This window comes from Chiloscyllium punctatum, chromosome 13 (assembly GCF_047496795.1).
Source record: "Chiloscyllium punctatum isolate Juve2018m chromosome 13, sChiPun1.3, whole genome shotgun sequence".
In the NCBI taxonomy this organism is placed as follows: domain Eukaryota; kingdom Metazoa; phylum Chordata; class Chondrichthyes; order Orectolobiformes; family Hemiscylliidae; genus Chiloscyllium; species Chiloscyllium punctatum.
The window spans coordinates 79242125-79262871 of record NC_092751.1 but is presented as its reverse complement, the minus strand read 5'-3'; the positions used below and the strand labels follow the sequence as shown (position 1 = coordinate 79262871).

At 42.0% G+C, this 20747-nt stretch overlaps 1 protein-coding gene across 4 annotated transcripts in view; it reads right to left on the bottom strand.

The window, feature by feature from the left end:
- Positions 1 to 20747, bottom strand: part of LOC140484560 (uncharacterized) — a 59346-nt gene that overhangs the window by 18749 nt on the left and 19850 nt on the right. For all 4 annotated transcript variants that reach the window (XM_072582935.1, XM_072582938.1, XM_072582936.1 and 1 more), the window contains 3 exons: positions 19012 to 19094; positions 12779 to 12815; positions 4298 to 4360 (listed from right to left, as the gene is read on the bottom strand). In XM_072582935.1, the coding sequence (XP_072439036.1) occupies positions 4298 to 4360; positions 12779 to 12815; positions 19012 to 19094 (183 nt within the window). The remainder of the gene's footprint in view (positions 1 to 4297; positions 4361 to 12778; positions 12816 to 19011; positions 19095 to 20747) is intronic.

Genomic DNA, 20747 nt, shown 5'->3' with positions numbered 1-20747 from the left:
TCACTTACTTCCTAAAATAAAACACGTCTTTAAGCAGAATCTTTTGTGGTCTCAGGACATCACAAGATGTTTTACAGGAACAAAATACTTCTGAAGTGTACTCACTGCCATAATGTAAGAAATGCAGTCTTTCCCATAAATGGCAAAGAGCACCAGCAATTGTCCAGATAATCTGTTCCGCTGATATAAATTGAGTGATAAATACCTTACAGAACTTTTGAGAACGCCTGCAACCTTTTAAGAAAAATTGCTATAGGATCTTTTGTGTCTGCGAGATGGGTGCTGAATTTAGTCACTCATCCAAAAGATAGTGCAGCTCTACAACCTTCCCTCAATACTGTACAGTGTGTCAGCCTGGATTTTATTCTAAAGACTCTGGCATGGAACCTGAATCCACAACTTTCTGAGTAACAGGCAAGAGTGAGTCGGAGCTGACGCATCCTGATTCACCATCATCCCTCATTCATTCCCGAACACAGAACAGTACAGCACAGGAATAGGCCCTTCGGCTCATTATGTTATGCCAAACTTGACTTTAAATTAAACTAATTTGTCCATATTCCTCCATTCCTTGAATTTTCATGTGCTTATGTAAAAGTCTCTTAAACACCCCTATTTTATCAACATCTACCACCACCTCTGGCAGCACATTCCAGACTCCTACCACTCACTGTGTAAAAACCTTGCCCCTTACATCTCCTTTAAACATTCCTCCTCTAACTTTAAATCCATGGCCCCTAGTTTTAGATATTTCAACTCTGGGAAAAAGATTCTGACCATCAACCCCATTTATGAATCTTAGAATTTTATGGATTTCTATCAAGTCTCCCCTCAGCCTCCACTGCTCCAAAGATAACAACCCAAGTTTTTCTAGCAGGGAGAGGACTGGCTGCTCAATGATCTAGGGTTTGGTGTTTTAGACAAGATAGAGAGGAAGGTAAAAGAGTTGAAGGAGTTGCATTACTAATTGGAGAGAATGTCATATCTGCGCTCAGAAAGGACACACTGGATGGCTCATCCACAGAGGCAATATGGGGAGAGCTCAAAAATAAAGTAAGTGCAATCACTCCAATCACCTTAGCTCCCCAAAAGCCACCAAGACATTGAGGAACAAAAATGGAGGCAGATTATGGAACGATGCAATAAAAACAGAGTTGTCATAGTCAGTGACTTTAACTTCCTCAATAATGGACTCCCTGAGAGCAAAAGCTTAAACATGCAGAATTTGTGAAGTGCATCCAAGAGGGTTTCTTGAAATAGTATGTGAATAGTCCAGTTAAGGAAGGACCAGTACATGGATCATGGCCAGTGGGAGGACATTTTGGAAACACTAATCACAAATCTTTAACTTTTTTTAAGGACTCTCTTGCCCCCCTCGATCTATTCTAATTTTCTCCTGTTTCCTTTCCTTTGCACAAGTTCTTCAAATTGCAATATTTTTCAAGTGCCTCAATTCCTGTCTTGATCTTGTCTTGTGTCTCTCGTCTGACTTGGAAGCACTAAGAAAGAGTTGGTCAAGAATATCATGAGCAAAATAAGCACAAAGCAAATAGGTAAGCAAGATATTCTGAGGAAAACACGAGTAGTGAACTGTGTTGAGTTGCATAAAGAACAACAACTTCAGAGTCATACAGCATGTCCCTTCGATTCATAATGCCTAGCCAACCAACAAACATTCACAGTACACTAATCCCATTTACCTCACAGCCTACTCTGCCCTGGCATTTTAAGTGCTCATCTAGATGCTTCTTAAATGTTGCGACGGTGCCTGCCTCCATCACCTTTTCAGGCAGTATGTTCCATATCTCTATCATCCTCTGAGAAAAAAAAGCATTTGTCAGATGTCCTCAAAACTCCTCACGTTAAACATATATCCTGTGGTCTTAGAAACGGGGGGAAAACATTTCATGATCTGTCTATGCTTCTCATAATTTTGTAACACTTAATCAGATTTCCCCTCAGCCTCTTCTGCTCCAAGGAAACCAAACCCACCCTATGTAGTCTCTCCTCATAACTGAGACTTTTCATCTCAGTAAACATCCTGGTGAATTGTCTCTATACCCTCTCCAATGCATGATGTCTTTCTGATAGTGTGGAGACCAGAACTGCACACTGTATTCCATCTGTGGCCTCACCAATGTTTTATAAAGTTGTAACAAGACTTCCTTCCTCTTATATTCTACATCAATGCGAATGGAGGCAAGCAACCCATATGCCTTCTTCACCACCAAGACTACCTGTGCTATGCTGTGTTGTCCAAGGACATTTCCACCAAGGTCCCTTTGTTCCTCAGTACTCCACGGGAACCTACCATTCATTATTCATAAGTTTCCCTTATTAGAACTCTCAAAATGCATCAGCACGTACTTATCAGGATTAAATTCCATCCGCCATTGTTCTGCCCAATTTCCTAGCTGATCAACATCAGACTGTACCCGAGACAATCTTCCACACGATCAACACCACCAATTTTCATGTCATCTGGAAACTTATTAATTACACCTTCTACATTCACATCTGAGTTGTTAATGTACATAACAAATGGCAAAACCAGCACCAATCCCTGTGGTACACTGCTGGCCATAGGCTTCCAATCACAAGTACATCCCTTTGCCTCCTGTTTATCAGCCAATTTCGAATCCAGTTTGCCAACGTCTTGGATTGCATGGACTCTTATGTTTTGAACCAACCTTCTATATGGACCTTGTCAAAGGCCTTAGAAAACTAAATCCACTGCATTATCAACATCAATATATTTAGTCACCTTTTGAAAAATCTCAATTTTGTCAGACAGGATCGTGCTGACTATCCATAATCAATCCCTGCCTTTCCAAGTATTAATTAACCATGCCCCTCAGAATTTTTTCCAATAATTTTTCCACCACCGACCCATCAGACTAACTGGTTCCATAATTAGCTGACCTGTCCTTACTGTCCTTCTTCAAAAAAGGAACCACACCAGCTACCCTCCAGTTATCTAGCACTTCACCTGCATCTAGAGAAGTATTAAATATCCCAGTCAGGGCCTCAGCAATACACAATAGATGGTGGAAGTAGACACAATAGCAATATTCAGGGCAGAACAGGATAAATACTTGAAGGTATAAAAACAATTTAAGGGCAACACAGCAGGGAGTAGAATTCAGTGATTAACTCTACAAGGGATCAACACAGTCACCACGGGCAAAACACGCTCTTTTGTGCCATATCATTCTTTAACTCTATCAGCAAAGTGAAACCACATAACTGTGGACCTTTTTCTCAGTCTAATATCAGTTAAGTGGAAGTTATATATCTATTAAGGTCAGAATGACAGAACAGGCGCTGATCACAATCATGTAGAGTTGTAATGGGGAAAATATAGCTTACCAACTTAATTTAATCTTTTGAGGATGCCATGGACATGATAGTATGGGAGTGTGTAGATGTAAACTATACAGACTTCCAGAAGGGTGGTATTTGATAATATTTCAAATCAGAGGTTAGGAGCAAAAATTAAATTGTAAATGGGTTTTGATTGGTAGGATCTCATGGCTTTCCACAGGGATCTGTACCATCTGTTCAGCTTATCACTATGTTTTGCAGGAAACCTTAAATTAGGAGGCACAGTTAAGTCCTGCAGATCAAAGGAGCAAGTTAGAAAGCCAAATTAAATGATTGTGCAAAACTATGGCAAACAGGGGTCAATGTGAATTAAAAACTATCTGCATTTATATCGTGCTTTTCACAACTACCCAACTACACAAAGTGCCTTAAAGCAAATTACATGTTTTGATGTGTCATCACTGCTGTAATGGACAGTCAAACTGCACAGAGTCAAAATGCCAAAAACAGCAATAGCAGATAATGACTAGATTTGTTTTATTTTTGTGATGTTGATTAAGAAATAAATATTGGCTAGGATATCAGGGATCAGCAATTTTCTCTTCTTTGAAATAGTGTAATGGGTTCCTTTACATCCAGCCAACCAGAAAAATTGGCCTTAGTTTAATGCTTCATCCGAAAACAGAACCTTAAACAGTACTGCACTTCATCAGCACTGCAGGGGAATGTAAGCCATAGCCTTTGTGCTCAGACTCTCAAGGGGGACTTGAATCCTTTTGACTCTGAGGATAACTCAGTTTCCCACTCATTGACTAATCTGCTAAATGTTCACGCATCTGCAGTTTCTGTTTTGCTTTAACTTTGTAAAAACAAATCACAAAAAATTAACTGAGTTCTCGGAGAGGAAGGGAAAAAAGGAAAAAAAAAAGCAAAAACAAATCATAACAATTAAACAACCCAGGTTCAGACTTACCAACAAACCAAAGACCCCATTCCTGTTCTCAAGTCTCTTGAAACGCCTGCTTCCTTTTTGAGTCTGCAATACATATTATAATGACACTAAGCTACATCACATTTAACCCATTGACCCAAACAGATCAATACTTCACATGAAAAATATTACATTTAGACCTGCTGTAAATTAACAAGCATCAAAAAATGTCATCAGATTACTGAGACAAATCTAATCACATAACACTTGAAGAAATATTATCCAATCTGACATCTGGTGCTGTGAATTAAGCTCAAGTTGTTTTCTCTAATTCAGAAAACTCAATATTCGCAAAAGCCATTAATGATATTAACACAACAAGACTTGTTTCACCTGTGCTGCAAGAGTTAAGGTTTCAAAAATAACCATCTCACATTTAAAAACTGCTTGCCTATGGGACTGGTTTGTGTGAATTTAGCTGGTATACAATGAGCAAGTGGATACACAGGATTCTGGGAGTTTAAATACAAAAGTCAGTAAAAATAACAACACAGATTAACAAGGTTATAAAGAAATCACACCAAACACTGGGATTTATTTCTACAGGAATATAACAGATAAGTAAAGAAACAAAGGCAGAAATTGCTGGTGAAACTCAGCAGATCTGACAGCATCTGTGGGAAGAAAACAGAGTTACCATTTTGAGTAACTCTTCATCAGAACCTGGACTCAAATTGTTTCAGATCTCCAGCACATGCAGTTCTTTGTTTTATTTATATAAAAAGTAAAGCTAAAAGTTTTTTATTTATTTATTTAAAATTTTAAACATATATCAAAACTCTGAGTTGGAAGTATGCAGACAACAGAATGTTCCTGTTGGGTGAAACAAGGACAGAACCCCCACCCCCACCCCGCCCCCCACCGCCAGCGCTCACCTTTCACCCTACCGCCTTCACGTCAACCACATCATCCAACGACATTTCCACCACCTCCAAACGGACCCCACTACCAGTGATATATTTCCCTCCCCACCCATTTCAAATTTCCACTGAGACTGTTCCCTCAGTGACTATCTGGTCAGGTCCACGTCACCCAACAACCCACCCTCCCTTCCTGGCAACCGCAGGAATTGAAAAACCTGTGCCCACACCTCCTCTCTCACCTCCATCCAAGGCCCCAAAGGAGCCTTCCACATCCATCAAAGTTTCACCTGCACATCCACCAATATCATTTATTGTATCTGTTGCACCCGATGCAGTCTCCTCTACATTGGGGAGACTGGACGCCTCCTAGCAGAGCCCTATAGGGAATATCTCCAGGACACCTGCGCCAATCAACCACACCGCCCTGTGGCCCAACATTTCAACTCCCCCTCCCACTCTGCCAAGGACATGAAGGTCCTGGGCCTCCTCCACCGCCGCTCCCTCACCACCCGACACCTGGAGGAAAAACTCCTCATCTTTCGCCTCGGAACACTTCAACCCCATGGCACCAATGTGGATTTCAACAGTTTCCTCATTTCCCTCCCCCCACCTTACCTCAGTTCCAACCTTCCAGCTCAGCACTGCCTTCCTGACCTGTCCTGCCTGCCTATCTTCCTTTCCACCTAAACACTCCACCTTCCTCTCTGGGCTATCACCTTCGTCCCCACCACCATTCACCCAGTGTACTCTTTGCTACCTTCCCCCACCCTCCTCTCTGACCTATCACCTCCATCTCCACCCCCATTCACCTATTATACTCTATGCTACTTTCTCCCCACCCCCACTCCCCTTCTCATTTATCTCTCCACTCTGCAGGCACCCTGCCTCTATTCTTGATGAAGGGCTTTTGCCCGAAACATCGATCTTCCTGCTCGTCGGATGATGCCTGACCTGCTGTGCTTTTCCAGCACCACTCTAATCTAGGCTCTGGTTTCCAGCATCGGCAGTCCTTGTTTTTACCTAGGGTGAAAGGAAAGACTGGTCACTGTAGGGAGTGCTGGATGACTAGTGAAATTCAGGTTTTGGTCAAGAAAAAGAAAGAAGCATATGTCAGGTACAGGAAGCAGAGATGGAGTGAACCCTTACAAGAGTATAAAGGCAGTAGGAGTATACTTAAGAGGGAAATGAGGAGGCAAAAAAGGGACATGAGATAGCTTTGGCAAATAAGGTTAAGGAAAATCCAAAGGGATTTTATAAATACATTAAGCACAAAAAGTTAACTGTGGAGAGAATAGCACCTCTCAAAGATCAGTAAAGCAGCACACGAGGAGAGCTGCAGGAGATGGGGGAGATACTAAATGAGTATTTTGCATCAGTGTTTACTGTGGAGGAAGATATCGAAGATATAGAATGTGGGAAATAGATGATGGTATCTTCAAAAATGTCCATATTATAGAAGTGGTGGTGCTGGATGTCTTAAAACACATAAAGGTGGATAAACCCCCAGGACCTGATCAGGTATACCGTTGAAGCTAGGGAAGTGTTTGGTGGGTCCCTTGCTGAGATATTTGTATCATTGATAGTCCCATGTGAGGTGTCGGAAGACTGGAAGTTGGCTAACGTGGTGCCACTATTTAAGAAAGGTGGCGAGGAAAAGCCAGGGAACGATAGATGGATGAGCTTGACATCAGTGGTGGGCAAGTTGTTGGAGGGAATCCTGAGGGGCAGGATTTACATGTATTTGGTAAGGCAAGGACTGATTCGGGATAGTCAACACGGCTTTGTATTTGGGAAATCATGTCTCACTAACTCAATTTAGTTTTTTTTTAAAAGTAATGAAGAGGATCAATGAGGGCAGAGGATGATCAATATGGAATTCAGTAAGGCATTCAATATGGTTCCTCATGGTAGATTGATTAGTAAGGTTAGATCACATGGAATACAGGGAGAACTAGCTTGAACGTAGTGGACAGCGGGTGGTGGTGGACGGTTGCTTTTCAGACTTGAGACCTGTGACCAGTGGTGTGCCACAAGGATTGGTGCTGAGTCCACTGCTTTTTGTTCTTTATATAAATGATTTGGATGTGAGCACAGTAGTAAGTTTGTAGATGACACCAAAATTGGAGGGGTAGTTGACAGCAAAGAAGGTTACCTCAGAGGATAACAGGATCTTGATCAGATGGCCCAGTGGGAGGAGGAATGGCAGATGGAGTTTAATTTAGATAAATGTGAGGTGCTGCATTTTGGAAAGGCAAAACATGGCAAGACTTATACACTTAATGGTAAGGTCCTGGGGATTGTTGCTGAACAAAGAGACCTTGGAGTGCAGGTTCATTATTCCTTGAAAGTGGAGTTGCAGGTAGATAGGATAGTGAAGGAGGTGTTTGATATGTTTTCCTTTATTGGTCAGTGCATTGAATATAGGAGTTGAGAGGTCATGTTGCTGTCGTAAAGGACATTGGTTAGGCCACTGTTGGAATATTGTGTACAATTCTGGTCTACCTCCAATAGGAAGGATGTTGTAAAACTTGAAAGGGTTCAGAAAAGATATACAAGAATGTTGCCAGTTTGGAGGATTTGAGAGACTGAATAGGCTTGAGCTGTTTTCTCTGGAGCATCAGAGGTTGAGGTTTTATAAATCTTACAGAGGTTTATAAAATTATGAGGAACATGGATACTTGGATAGCCAAGTTCATTTCCCTCGGGTGAGGGAGTCCAAAACCAGAGGGCATAGGTTTAAGGTGAGAGGGGAAAAATTTAAAACAGACCTGAGGGGCAACTTTTTCATGCACAGGTGATGCGTCTATGGAATGAACTGTAAAGGAAGTGGTGGAAACTGGTACAATTACAACATGCAAAAGGCATCTGGACAGGTATATGAATAGGAAGGGATGTGGGCCAAATGGTGGTAAATGGGACTAGACTTATTTAGGCTATATGGTCGGCATGGAGGAGTTGGATCAAAAGGTCTGTTTCTTGCTGTAATCTAAACGACTTGAATCTAAGGACTGAAGTTTTAGGTGCCAGGTAAAACATAACTCAAGAAGAGGACATAATGAGGCTGCAAAAAGAATATAATTAGGTTGTGCATGCAGGCAAAGATCTGGCAAAAGAAGTACAATGTGGGAAAATGTGAAACAGGCAGAATAAAAACATCCTCTCTAAATGGTGAGGTAAATTGCAGACCTCTGAGAAGCAGAGGGATCTAGATGCCCTTGTGCTTTATTTCAAAAGATTAATACACAAATATAACAAGCTATTAGAAAAGCTAATACAATACTATTGTTTATTGCAAGAAGAATTGAATAAGTAAGTACAGTGTACCAGTGATACAACATCTGGGGTATTCTGTAATGAGATTCCCTACAGTATGGAAACAGGCCCTTCAGCCCAACTAGTCAACACCGACCCTCCGAAGAGTAACTCGCCCAGGCCCCTTCCCCTACCCTATATTTACCACTGACTAATGCACTAACACTATGGGCAATTTAGTATGGCCAATTCACCTGACCTGCACAGGAAACCGGAGCATCCGGAGGAAACCCACACAGACACGGGGAGAATGTGCAAGCTCCACACAGACAGTCACCTGGAGCGGGAATCAAACCTGGGTCCCTGGCGTTGTGAGGGAGCAGTGACAATAGACAATAGGTGCAGGAGTAGGCCATTCTGCCCTTTGAGCCTGCACCACCATTCAATATGATCATGGCTGATCATCCTTAATCAGTATCCTGTTCCTGCCTTATCTCCATAACCCTTGATTCCACTATCTTTGAGAGCTCTATCCAACTCTTTCTTAAATGAATCCAGAGACTGGGCCTCCACTGCCCTCTGGGGCAGAGCATTCCATACAGCCACCACTCTCTGGGTGAAGACGTTTCTCCTCATCTCTGTCCTAAATGGTCTACCACGTATTTTTAAGCTGCGTCCTCTGGTTCGGCACGCACCCATCAGCCAAAACTTGTTTCCTGCCTCCAGAGTGTCCAATCCTTTCATAATCTTATATGTCTCAATCAGATCCCCTCTCAGTCTTCTAAACTCAAGGGTATACAAGCCCAGTTGCTCCAGTCTTTCAGCGTAAGGTAGTCCCGCCATTCCAGGAATTGACCTCGTGAACCTACGCTGCGCTCCCTCAATAGCCAGAATGTCTTTCCTCAAGTTTGGAGACCAGAACTGTACACAATACTCCAGGTGTGGTCTCACCAGGGCTCTGTACAGCTGCAGAAGAACCTCTTTGCTTCTATAGTCAATCCCTTATTATGAAGGCCAGCATGCTATTAGCCTTCTTCACTACCTGCTGTACCTGCATGCTTACCTTCATCGACTGGTGTACAAGAACACCCAGATCTCTTTGTACTGCCCCTTTACCTAAATTGATTCCATTTAGGTAGTAATCTGCCTTCCTGTTCTTGCCACCAAAGTGGATAACCATACATTTATCCACATTAAACTGCATCTGCCATGCATCTGACCACTCACCTAACCTGTCCAGGTCACCCTGTAATCTCCTAATATCCTCCACACATTTCACCCTGCCACCCCAGCTTAGTATCATCAGCAAATTTGCTAATGTTATTACTAATACCATCTTCTATATCATTAATATATATTGTAAAAAGCTGCGGTCCCAGCACTGATCCCTGCGGTACCCCACTGGTCACTGCCTGCCATTCCGAAATGGAGCCGTTTATCACTACTCTTTGTTTCCTGTCAGCCAACCAACTTTCAATCCAAGTTAGTACTTCGCCCCCAATACCATGCACCCTAATTTTGCTCACTAACCTCCTATGTGGGACTTTATCAAAAGCTTTCTTTAAGTCCAGGTACACTACATCTACTGGATCTCCCTCATCCATCTTCAGAGTTACATCCTCAAGAAATTCCAGAAGATTAGTCAAGCATGATTTGCCCTTCATGGGTGGGTTGCGCTTCAGGGGGTCGATGTGGACTTGTTGGGCCGAAGGGCCTGTTTCCACACTGTAATGTAATCTAATCTAATCTAAAAAATTGTCCTGGTGGGAGAGCATTTCAGTGATAGTGATCACAACTCATTGACCTTCATTAAGGTCATGGTGAAGGATACGAGCAGACAGCATAGGAAAGTATTTAATTGGGGAAGGGGGAATTATAATGCTATTAGGCAGGAACTGTGGAGCATAAATTGAGAGCAGATATTCTTAGGGAAATGCACAACAGAAATGTGGAGGCTGTTTAGGGAGCACTTGCTGTGAGTGCTGGATAGGTTTGTCCCACTGAGGCAAGGAAGCAATGGTAGGGTGATGGAACCTTGGATGACAAGAGATGTGGAACATCTAGTCAAGAGGAAAAAGGAAGGACGCATACTTAAGGTCGAGGAGGCAAGGATCAGACAGGGCTCTAGAGGGTTACAAGGTAGTCAGAAAGGAACTGAAGAATGAACTTAGGAGGGCTAGAAGGGGGCATGAAAAAACCTTAGCAGGTAGGATTAAGGAAAACCCCAAGGCATTCTACACTTATGTGAGGAACAAGAGAGTGGCCAGAGTGAGGATAGTGCCAATCAGGGATAGTGGAGGGAACCTGCACTTGGAGGTAATACAGGAGATCCTTAATGAATACTTTGCTTCAGTATTCACGAGTGAGGGGGACCTTGTCGTTTGTGAGGACAGCGTGAAACAAACTGAGATGTTCGAACGAGTTAATGTTAAAGAGGGGGATGTGCTGGAAGTTTTGAAAAAGGTGAGGAAAGATAAGTCCCTTGGACCAGACAGGATGTACCCAAGCGAGGGAAGAGATTGCTGCACCATTGACAATGATCTTTGCGTCCCCACTGTCCACTGAAGTAGCACCAGATGACTGGAGGGTGGCAAATGTTATTCCCTTGTTCAAGAAACAGAATAGGGATAATGCTGGGAATTACAGACTAGTCAGTCTTAGGTCAGTGGTGGGGAATTTATGAAAAAGAATTCTGAGAGGCAGGATTTATGATTATTTGGAAAAGCACAGCTTGATTACAGATAGTCAGGATGGCTTTGTGATGAGCTGGTCATGCCTCACAAGCCTTTATTGAATTCTTTGAGGATGTAACAAAACACATTGATGAAGGTAGAGTAGTGGATGTGGTGTATATGGATTTTAGCAAGGTGTGTGATAAGGTTCCCCAAGGCAGGCTCATTCAGAAAGTAAGGAGGCATACAATACAGGGGCATTTGGCTGTCTGGATACAGAATTAGCTAACCCATAGAAGACAGAGGATGGTAGTGGATGGAAAGTATTCAGCCTGGAGGTCAGTGACTATTGATGTTCTGCAGGGATCTATTCTGGAACCTCTGCTTTTGTCATTTTCATAAATGACTTGGATGATGAAGTGGAAGGGTGGGTTTGCTGATGATACGAAGTTTGGTTGAGTTGTGAATAGAGTGGAAGGCTGTTGTAGGTTGCAATAGGACATTGCCAGGATGCAGAACTGGGATGAGAAGTGGCAGTTGGAGTTCAACTTGGAAAAGTTTGAAATGATTCATTTGGAAAGTCAAATTTGAATGCAAATACAGGGTTAAAGATAGGATTCCTGGCAGTGTGAGGAACAGAGGGATGTCCATAGATCCCTCAAAGTTGCCACCCAAGTTGACAGGATTGTTAACAAGATGTATGGTGTGTTGGCTTTTATCAGCAGGAGAATTGAGTTTAAGAGCTGCAAGGTTATGCTGCAGCTCTATAAAGCCCTGCTTAGACCACACTTGGAATATTGTGTTCAGTTCTGGTTGCCTCATTATAGGAAGGATGTGGAAGCTTTAGACAGGGTGCAAAGGAGCCTGGACTGGAGGGCATGTCTTATGAAGAAAGGTTGCGGGAGCTAGGGCTTTTCTCATTGGAGTGAAGAAGGATAAGCGGTAACTTGATAGAGGTATACAAGGTAATGAGAGGCATAGATAAGAATGGATAGCCAAAAACGTTTTCCCAGGGCGGCAACTGCTATCACGAGGTGGCGTAATTTTAAGGTGATTGGAGGAAAGTTTAGGGGAGATGTCAGAGGTAGGTTCTTAACACAAAGAGTGGTGGTGGTGTGGAATGCACTGCCAGCCGTGATAGTAGGGTCAGATACATTAGGGACATTTAATAACTCTTAGATAGGCTCATGAATGATAGTAAAATGAAGGATATGTAAGTTAGCTTGATCTGAGAATGGGATAAAAGGTCAGCACAACATTGACAACCGAAGAGCCTGCACTGCGCTGTACTGTTCTATATCCTATGTTCTGTGAGCTGCAGACTGCCTGAGTCCAACCACGTCACTCTGGTACTGCAGAAGGAAGAAGACTCCATTATCAGCCACAAAAAGACCCTCAACAGCTTACATAACTTGCTCCCCAAGAACCATAATGAGGACATAAAATAGCAATATATTTACAAGGTAATCAAAAAACACAGATTTTAAATTTATATACTGATCTAATATTCAAACTTCGAATACTTCAATCCATAATGTTGAAACTTTAAAAATTAATTTATTCAGGAAAATTTGATATCTTTACCGTTACATGTTGTTGCAAGTGGATCATACCATCAGATGTAACAATAATGAGAACAGCAGAGTAACAACTCACACACGTGCAAGAACACTTACCTCTCGATACAGAACTGCTTCCAAGCTAGATTTGGAGCTATAGGAAGAAGAGCAAGATCATTAGTGACCAATATATGGCAGCTTGACACTGGTACAGGTTGGTTCTATTTGGATCTTGGGATGTCATAAAAACAGAAATAATGACCCTATAATACTTTCTAGTAACACTACTTGATGGATTCATACTGAACAAGACAACAGGGAGAAATTCTCTGCTCTTTGAAACGAAACTACGGTACCAACTGTCTCAGATGGTGCCTCAGCTTAATGTCTTATCTGAAGGATGGAACCTGCAACAGCACAACATTGAACATGTACGGGAGACAGAAATGCCAGCCTGGATGATCTGTCCAAGACTAGAGTTGGGTTTGTATCCATGGTCCCTGAGCGACATCTGGATAAAATCCTTATGGTTGGAGTATAATGTGATGCTATAGGATAAATGTCTTAATGTTAAAAGCACTGATAATGGGAGGTACACATACAGGCCCTACCTCTTGGTCCATTCCCACTTATCCCATACATTCGTCTATGTTGTGCAATGTTCATTATCCATTTGCCAGTAACATATTAGTCCCTGCTGAAGTAGTATGGCTAACTCTGGGACTCCTATTACCAAATATCAATTGTGATGGTGATACAGTAAAGTTTCAGGGCGGTAGGAATTGATTAGATGGTTTTGTGAGACTTTCCATGCACAATATGTTCCAGTTCTACTGTAAAGAATGATTTTGCTCAACTTGATGGTGGGGAATGAGGTGGACCTAGTGTCTGTAGGGGAAGGGATTCAGTAAGGATGATCATTTAGATCAGTAAGCTGAAGTGCAAGAAATAATTTAAAGTTAAATATTTACATTGGATGAGAGTTAATTTCAATAGGATGGGAAGGATCTAACCCAGAGAAAACAGAACCAAAGACTGACTTGAAAAGCTTTAATGGATCAAGAAGCAAGCTTTAAGGAGCAGACAACTTGAGTACAGGTTAGATACAGCCTAACAAGGGTGAAAGGCAGTGCAACCAAAGCCAGGGACTTATGGATGACAAAGGAGCTATGATAACAAGAGGTTATGATGAAACAAGGAGAAGAGGATGTTTGGTGCACATCAAGTGAATTCTTCAAGTAAGAATCAGAATCAGGTCAAATATATCATAGTTTAAGGGGGGAACTGAATGAAAATAAAGCTTGAGAAAGAATGTAACAATAGAATATTAATTAACATAAAAGGGAAACTATAGATCTTCTAAGTCGTACGCAATTGAAAAAAAAGGAAGAAAGAGTTGGAGGGGAATCTATTAGGTACAAATATGGATGATATATGATTAGAGGCATATGACAAAGCCACAATATTTAATACTTTGTGTTGGCTTTTACTAAAGTATAGGATGCCGATAAAATATGGGTAAAATTGAAGGGCAGTCCGAACACTGACAGGCAAGAGGCACTAGAAAAACTGGCCATTGTTTAAAGAAAACAAAATTGCATAGTCTGGATCCCAATTTGCTAAAGTAAATGGGAGAAGGGACCAGGGAAGGGCATAATCATCCAATAGAATATAGAACAGTACAGCACAGAACAGGTCCTTCAGCCCACGATGTTGTGCCGACCATTGATCCTCATGTAAGGAAAACCTAATGTACGAACCCGCAAATTTCTGTGACCATATGCATGTCCAGCAGTCTCTTAATTATCCCCAATGACCTCGCTTCCACAACTGCTGCTGGCAACGCATTCCATGCTCTCACAACTCTCTGTGTAAAGAACCCGCCTCTGACATCCCCTCTGTACTTTCCGCCAAACAGCTTAAAACTATGACCCCTCGTGTTAACAATTTCTGCCCTGGGAAATAGTCTCTGGCTATCAACTCTATCTATGCCTCTCATTATCTTGTACACCTCAATTATATCCCCTCTCTTCCTTCTTTTTTCCAATGAAAAAAGTCAGAGCTCAGTCAACCTCTCTTCGCAAGATAAGCCCTCCATTCCAGGCAGCATCCTGGTAAACCTCCTCTGAACCCTCTCCAAAGCATCCACATGTTTCCTATAATAGGGCGACCAGAACTGGACATAGTATTCCAAGTGCAGTCTAACCAAAGTTTTATAGAGCTGCAACAAGATCTCACGGCTCTTAAACTCAATCCCTCTGTTAATGAAAGCCAAAACACCATATGCTTTCTTAACAATCCTGTCCACTTGGGTGGCCATTTTAAGGGATCTATGTACCTGCACACCAAGATCCCACTGTTCCTCCTCACTGCCAAGAATCCTGTCTTTAATCCTGTACTCAACTTTCAAGTTCGATCTTGCAAAATGCATCACTTCGCATTTATCCAGGTTGAACTCCATCTGCCACCTCTCAGCCCATCTCTGCATCCTGTCAATGTCATGCTGCAGCCTACAACAGCCCTCTATACTGTCAATGACACCTCCAACCTTTGTGTCGTTTGCAAACTTGCTAACCCATCCTTCAATCTCCTTATCTAAGTCATTAATAAAAATTACAAAGAGTACAGGCCCAAGAATAGAGCCCTGTGGAACACCACTCACCACTGACTTCCAGGCAGAATACTTTCCTTCCACTACCACTTGCTGTCTTCTGTCAACCAGCCAATTCTTTATCCAGACAGCTAAATTTCCTTGTATCCCATTCCTTCTGACCTTGCGAATGGGCCTACCATGGGGAACCTTATCAAATGCCTTGCTGAAGTCCATATACACCACATCCACCACTCCACCCTCATCAACATTTCTCGTCACATCCTCAAAGAACTAATCTTTCCGTAATACTGCGGAGGTGCCAGAGAATTGGAGAATGTCATACGTAATATTCTTAATTCAAGAAAGAATGTGAGGACAGACCTAGTAACTACAGAACAGTGAGTTTAGAAAACATTTGACAAAAAACCAATTGCTGTGAGCCTGGATTCACATGTTGTCCAGAATGGGTATGGATTGCAGATTTCCTTCCCTAAAGGACATTAATGAACCAGATTATTTTAATGACAACAAACAATAGTCACCTCGACTAACTTTTAATTCCAGATTTTATTGAATTCACATATTACCATCTGCCATGAAGGGATTCAAGGCCATGTCCCCACAACTTTAGCCTGGGCCTCTGAGCAGAAATGTCAGTTATTGGTACCATTACACCACTGTCTCCTCTCAACATAAAGGACTCGGACATTGAAATACACAGTAACAGGTTGATACAAATCAATTGGAAGAGGACTCAATAGGCTTACAGAAGGGTGGGTGGAGCTTTATGCTTTGACCAGTGAGGTGATGTGATTTGCCAGAAGGGATAAGTTAGACAACTTGACCAAATAACAGAGCATTAAGAAGAGTGCACAGATAAAGAGACCTCCGAGGTTGTATGTGCATAGAGCTTTAAAAGTAACAAAGCATATTCACAATGTCGGTAGGAAAGCATGTGCACTTCAGAAACAGAACCACTGAATATAAAAACTGGGAAATTAACTTATCAAAGAAAACCCTAAGGCTTTATATAGGTATATTAGGAATAAAAGAATGACTAGAATAAGATTAGGGCCAATCGAGCATAGTAGTGGGAAGTTGTGCTTGGAGTCAGAGGAGATAGGGGAAATGCTAGATAAATTCACTCTAGAAAAAGACAATGTGGTTGAGGGGAATACTGAGATACAGGCTATTAGACTCGATGGGATTGAGGGAGGAAGTGTTAGCAATTCTGTAAACTGTGAAAATAGATAAATCCCCTGCACTGATGAAGGGCTTTTGCCCGAAACATCAATTCTCCTGCTCCTCGGATGCTGCCTGATCTGCTGGGCTTTTCCAGCAACACACTCTCGACTCATCTCCAGCATCTGCAGTCCTCACTTTCACCTGGATGGAATTTATCCTAGGATTCTCTGGGAAGCCAGGAAGGAGATTGCTGAGCTTTTGGCTCTGATCTTTAGGTCGTCACTGTCTACAGGAATAGTGCCAGAAGACTGGAGGATAGCAAATGTTGTTCCCTTGTTCAAGAATGGGAGTAGAAACAACCCTGGTAATCATAGACCAGTAAGCCTTACTTTGATTGTGGATAAAGTGTTGGAAAGGGTTGTAAAAGATAGGATTCATAATCATCTAGAAAGAAAGAAGTTGATTAGGGATAGGGTTATGAAGGGTAGGTCATGCCTCACAAACCTTATTGAGTTATTTGAGGTGACCAAACAGGTGGATGAGGGTAAAGCTGTTGATGTGGTGTATATGGATTTCAGTAAGGCGACTGATAAAGTTCCCCACGATATATGGAGGCATGGGGCTTTTTAAAAATAATATACTTTTAATTAAGAAAAAATAGAAGGAGGCATGGGATTAAGGGTGATTTAGCTGTTTGGATCAGAAATTGGCTAGCTGAAAGAAGACAGAGGGTGGTGGTTGATGTGAAATATTCATCCTGGAGTTCAGTTACTAATGGGGTACCACAAGGATCCGTTTTGGGTCCACTGCTGTTTGCCATTTTTATAAATGACCTGGATAAGGGCATCGAAGGATGGGTTAGTAAATTTGCAGATGATACTAAGGTTGATAGAGTTGTGTGGATGGTTACGAAGGATGTTGTAGATTACAGAGAGACAGAGATAAGCTGCAGAGCTGGGCTAAGAGGTGGCAAATGGAGTTTAATGCAGAGAAGTGTGAGGTGATTCACTTTTGGAAGGAAAAAACAGGAATTCAGAGTACTGGGCTAATGGTAAGATTCTTGTAATGTAGATGAGCAGAGAGATCTCTGTGTCCAAGTACATAGATCCTTGAAAGTTGCCACCCAGGTTGATAGGGTTGTTAAGGCGGCATATGGTGTGTTAGCTTTTATTACTAGAGGGATTGAGTTTCGGAACCATGAGATTATGCTGCAGCTGTACAAAATTCTGGTGCAGCCACATTTGGAGTACTGCGTGGAGTTCTGGTCACCGCTTTATAGGAAAGATGTGGAGACTTTGGAAAGGGTTCAGAGGAGATTTACTAGGATGTTGCCTGGAATGGAGGGAAGGTCTTACGAGGAAAGGCTGAGGGATTTGAAGCTGTTTTCGTTAGAGAGGAGGAGGCTGACAGGTGACTTAATTGAGACATACAAGATAATCAATCAAAGGGTTAGATAGGTTGGACAGTGAGAGCCTATTTCCTCGGATGGCGATGGCTAGCACAAAGGGATATAACTTTAAATTGAGGGGTGATAGATCTAGGACAAATGTCAGAGGTAGTTTATTTGCTCAGAGAGTAGTAGGGTGGCAGAACGCACTACCTGCAACAGTAGTGGACTCACCTACTTTAACGGCATTTAAATGGTCATCGGACAGGCATATGGACAAGAGTGGAATAGTGTTGGTTAACGGGCTTCAGATTGGTTCCACAGGTCGGCGCAACATTGAGGGCCGAAGGGCGTGTATTTCACTGTAATGTTCTATGTTCTACAAAGTTACCTGCAAAAAGTTCTGGTTAAACCAAGTTAGAGAACTATATCTCAGTCTGGTCACCACACTTTAGGAAGGATGTGAACTCACCGAGCATGCAGGAGATTTATTATAAGTTCCAGAGATGAAAGATTTTTGCTGCAAGATCAGATTGAAGGAGCTACGGTTGTCCCCCTTAGAGCAAAGGAAGGGGTGTCTGCTAAGACAGACAATGAAATTGTGTTCCCACGAGCTGTTCGTACGAGGAACGAGGGACATTGATTTTAGGGTTTGCACTAGAGAAGCAGCAAGTATTGAGAGAAGAACCATTTATGGAGCAAATGGCAATGATCTAGAGACTCATGATGGTGGTGCAATCAGAGGCAAACAATTATGTCAAAAGAAAATTGGACAGGTACTTAAAGGAAATTGCCTTGAAGGGCTATAGAGATACTCAGGTAAGGGTAAAGAGAAAAGAGATTGACCTGACTGCCATATAAAAAGATGACACAGATTCAAAAGAACTCCTTCTGTGCTGTAACTGATTCTAGATCCTCTAGTCTGCAAGGTGGTGAATGCACCTGCAGGTCTATGAGGAATAAGCAGGACAATAATGTTAATTGAACAACTTATCTGAAGAGTTCTACCATTCTATTAAGGGGAAATTGGATTAATCCAAAAAAATGTTCTTTTGTGCACACAGGAACAACAAGAAATGAGATGGCTAACCAGCAACCAGCCTTCTGAACAAGCACTCTGCATTCCACTGCACCCAGTTCAGGTTTGTCTGCTCTGTTAAGGCTTTATACTGAATGCTAGCTTACTTTGACTGCACCAGTCCTCGGTCCAGTATCCTCTGCTTGATCTCTTTAATGTGCAGTGGCCTCCCAGCCTCTTCCAGAACAATCTGTAACAAAACACAGGAGATCTTTTCAACAGCTGAGTCACATGATTCCTAATTCAGATGGTAGTACTGAAAAGGACACGTAAAATTTAGAGTTGAAGTTTGCAATACAATCCGAGAAGGCTTTTGGGGAATGCTGAGTTACTGATAGGCTGCCAATGCTTGCAATGGAATATTCCTGTTTCAGGCACACTGAATAAGCAGGAAACTCTGAGCTTGAGCCCCAGCAACTGATGTTGCTGGAAAACACTCTCTTTATTTTGTCCCAATTTCCAAGCCTCACATGATTCAGCTTTGCTTGCGCAACTTAGTGCCATATTTAATAAAACGTCGTCTTGAAGTCAAGGAAAGCTGTTATCATTGCCTCTGAAATTCAATTTTTTGTGCTGATATCATAATCAGGGTTCTAAAGCAGTCTGGAGCAACATGATTAATTTTCTGAACAGAGGGAGAAAATTGTAAGAACAATGACTGGTAGTGTAGGTTCTATACAGCTATGAGATACATGGAAAATCTTCATTCGCAAAGTCTGAAGTTAAACAGCGTGGATACTGAAGAGGCTGGTTCCACTTCAGTACTAGCAACTGTGGAGTGGTAAGGTTGCTGGGCTAGTAATCCAGAGATCCAAACATCATGCTCTGGAGAAGAGTTCAAATTCTAGCACAACATCTGGTGGGCTGTAAATTCAACTAATTAATAATTTTGGAAATAAAAACTAATCTCAGTAATGATGGTTAGATTTTCCAAAAATCATCTGGTTCACTTAGGGAAGGAAATTTGCCATCCTTCCATAGTCTGGCCTACCATATGACTCCATACCAATAACAATGTTGTTGGTTCTTAACTTCCTTCTGAAAGGGTCCAGTAAGTCTTTCTCAAGGTCAATTAGGGATGGATAACAAACGTTGGATCTGTCAATTGATGCGAGCAATCTTTGCATCCCATGAATACATTTTAATAGTAATCTGTGCATGGGAGCTTGCCATTCCCCTAGTCAAATTCTCTCTGTAATGGTTTGTTCAGTTTTTATTTCTGAATTGTATGTATTGATCATTCTGGCTGTTGAAGTTGTTTTTCTTGCCCTTTCTATAGATCTGCCGTGGCCAAGTCTCTATGTCTCCTTTTGTCTCAGGTTCTTTTTCTGTTTACACATCTCACACGCGCTCTCTGCTCTCATGTGCATCCTGCAACAGAACTCTGAAACACTTTCGATGGGCTGAATGGCCTACTTCCGGACTGTAGGGATTCTATGATTCTAAGGATGGTGTGTGTACTCAGATCAACAGAGGAACAATTCCGAGAGTACACACACAAACTGAAAGTAGGGTCTGTGTGCAGATACTCTAATCAACAGAGAGATGAATTTGGTAGTACAAAGAGTGCGGAATAACTGGTGGAATGAGTCTGAAAGTACTTGCGGGAGGCTGAGTGTTGGGGCTGGTATGCAAATTCTCTGATTAATACAGGAATGAATCCACAGACACACAGGAGTGCTGAACGTGGAAGCCTCTAACAAACCACCCCTTGGGTCAATGTGACCTGTAACAACCATCAATGGTTCCCAAAACAGACTCATTACTTTTTGATTGTGTATCTGATAACTCCATCTATCACTTTATTTTTCAAGAGGCTGAAAGCGAGATAACTGACCTTTGT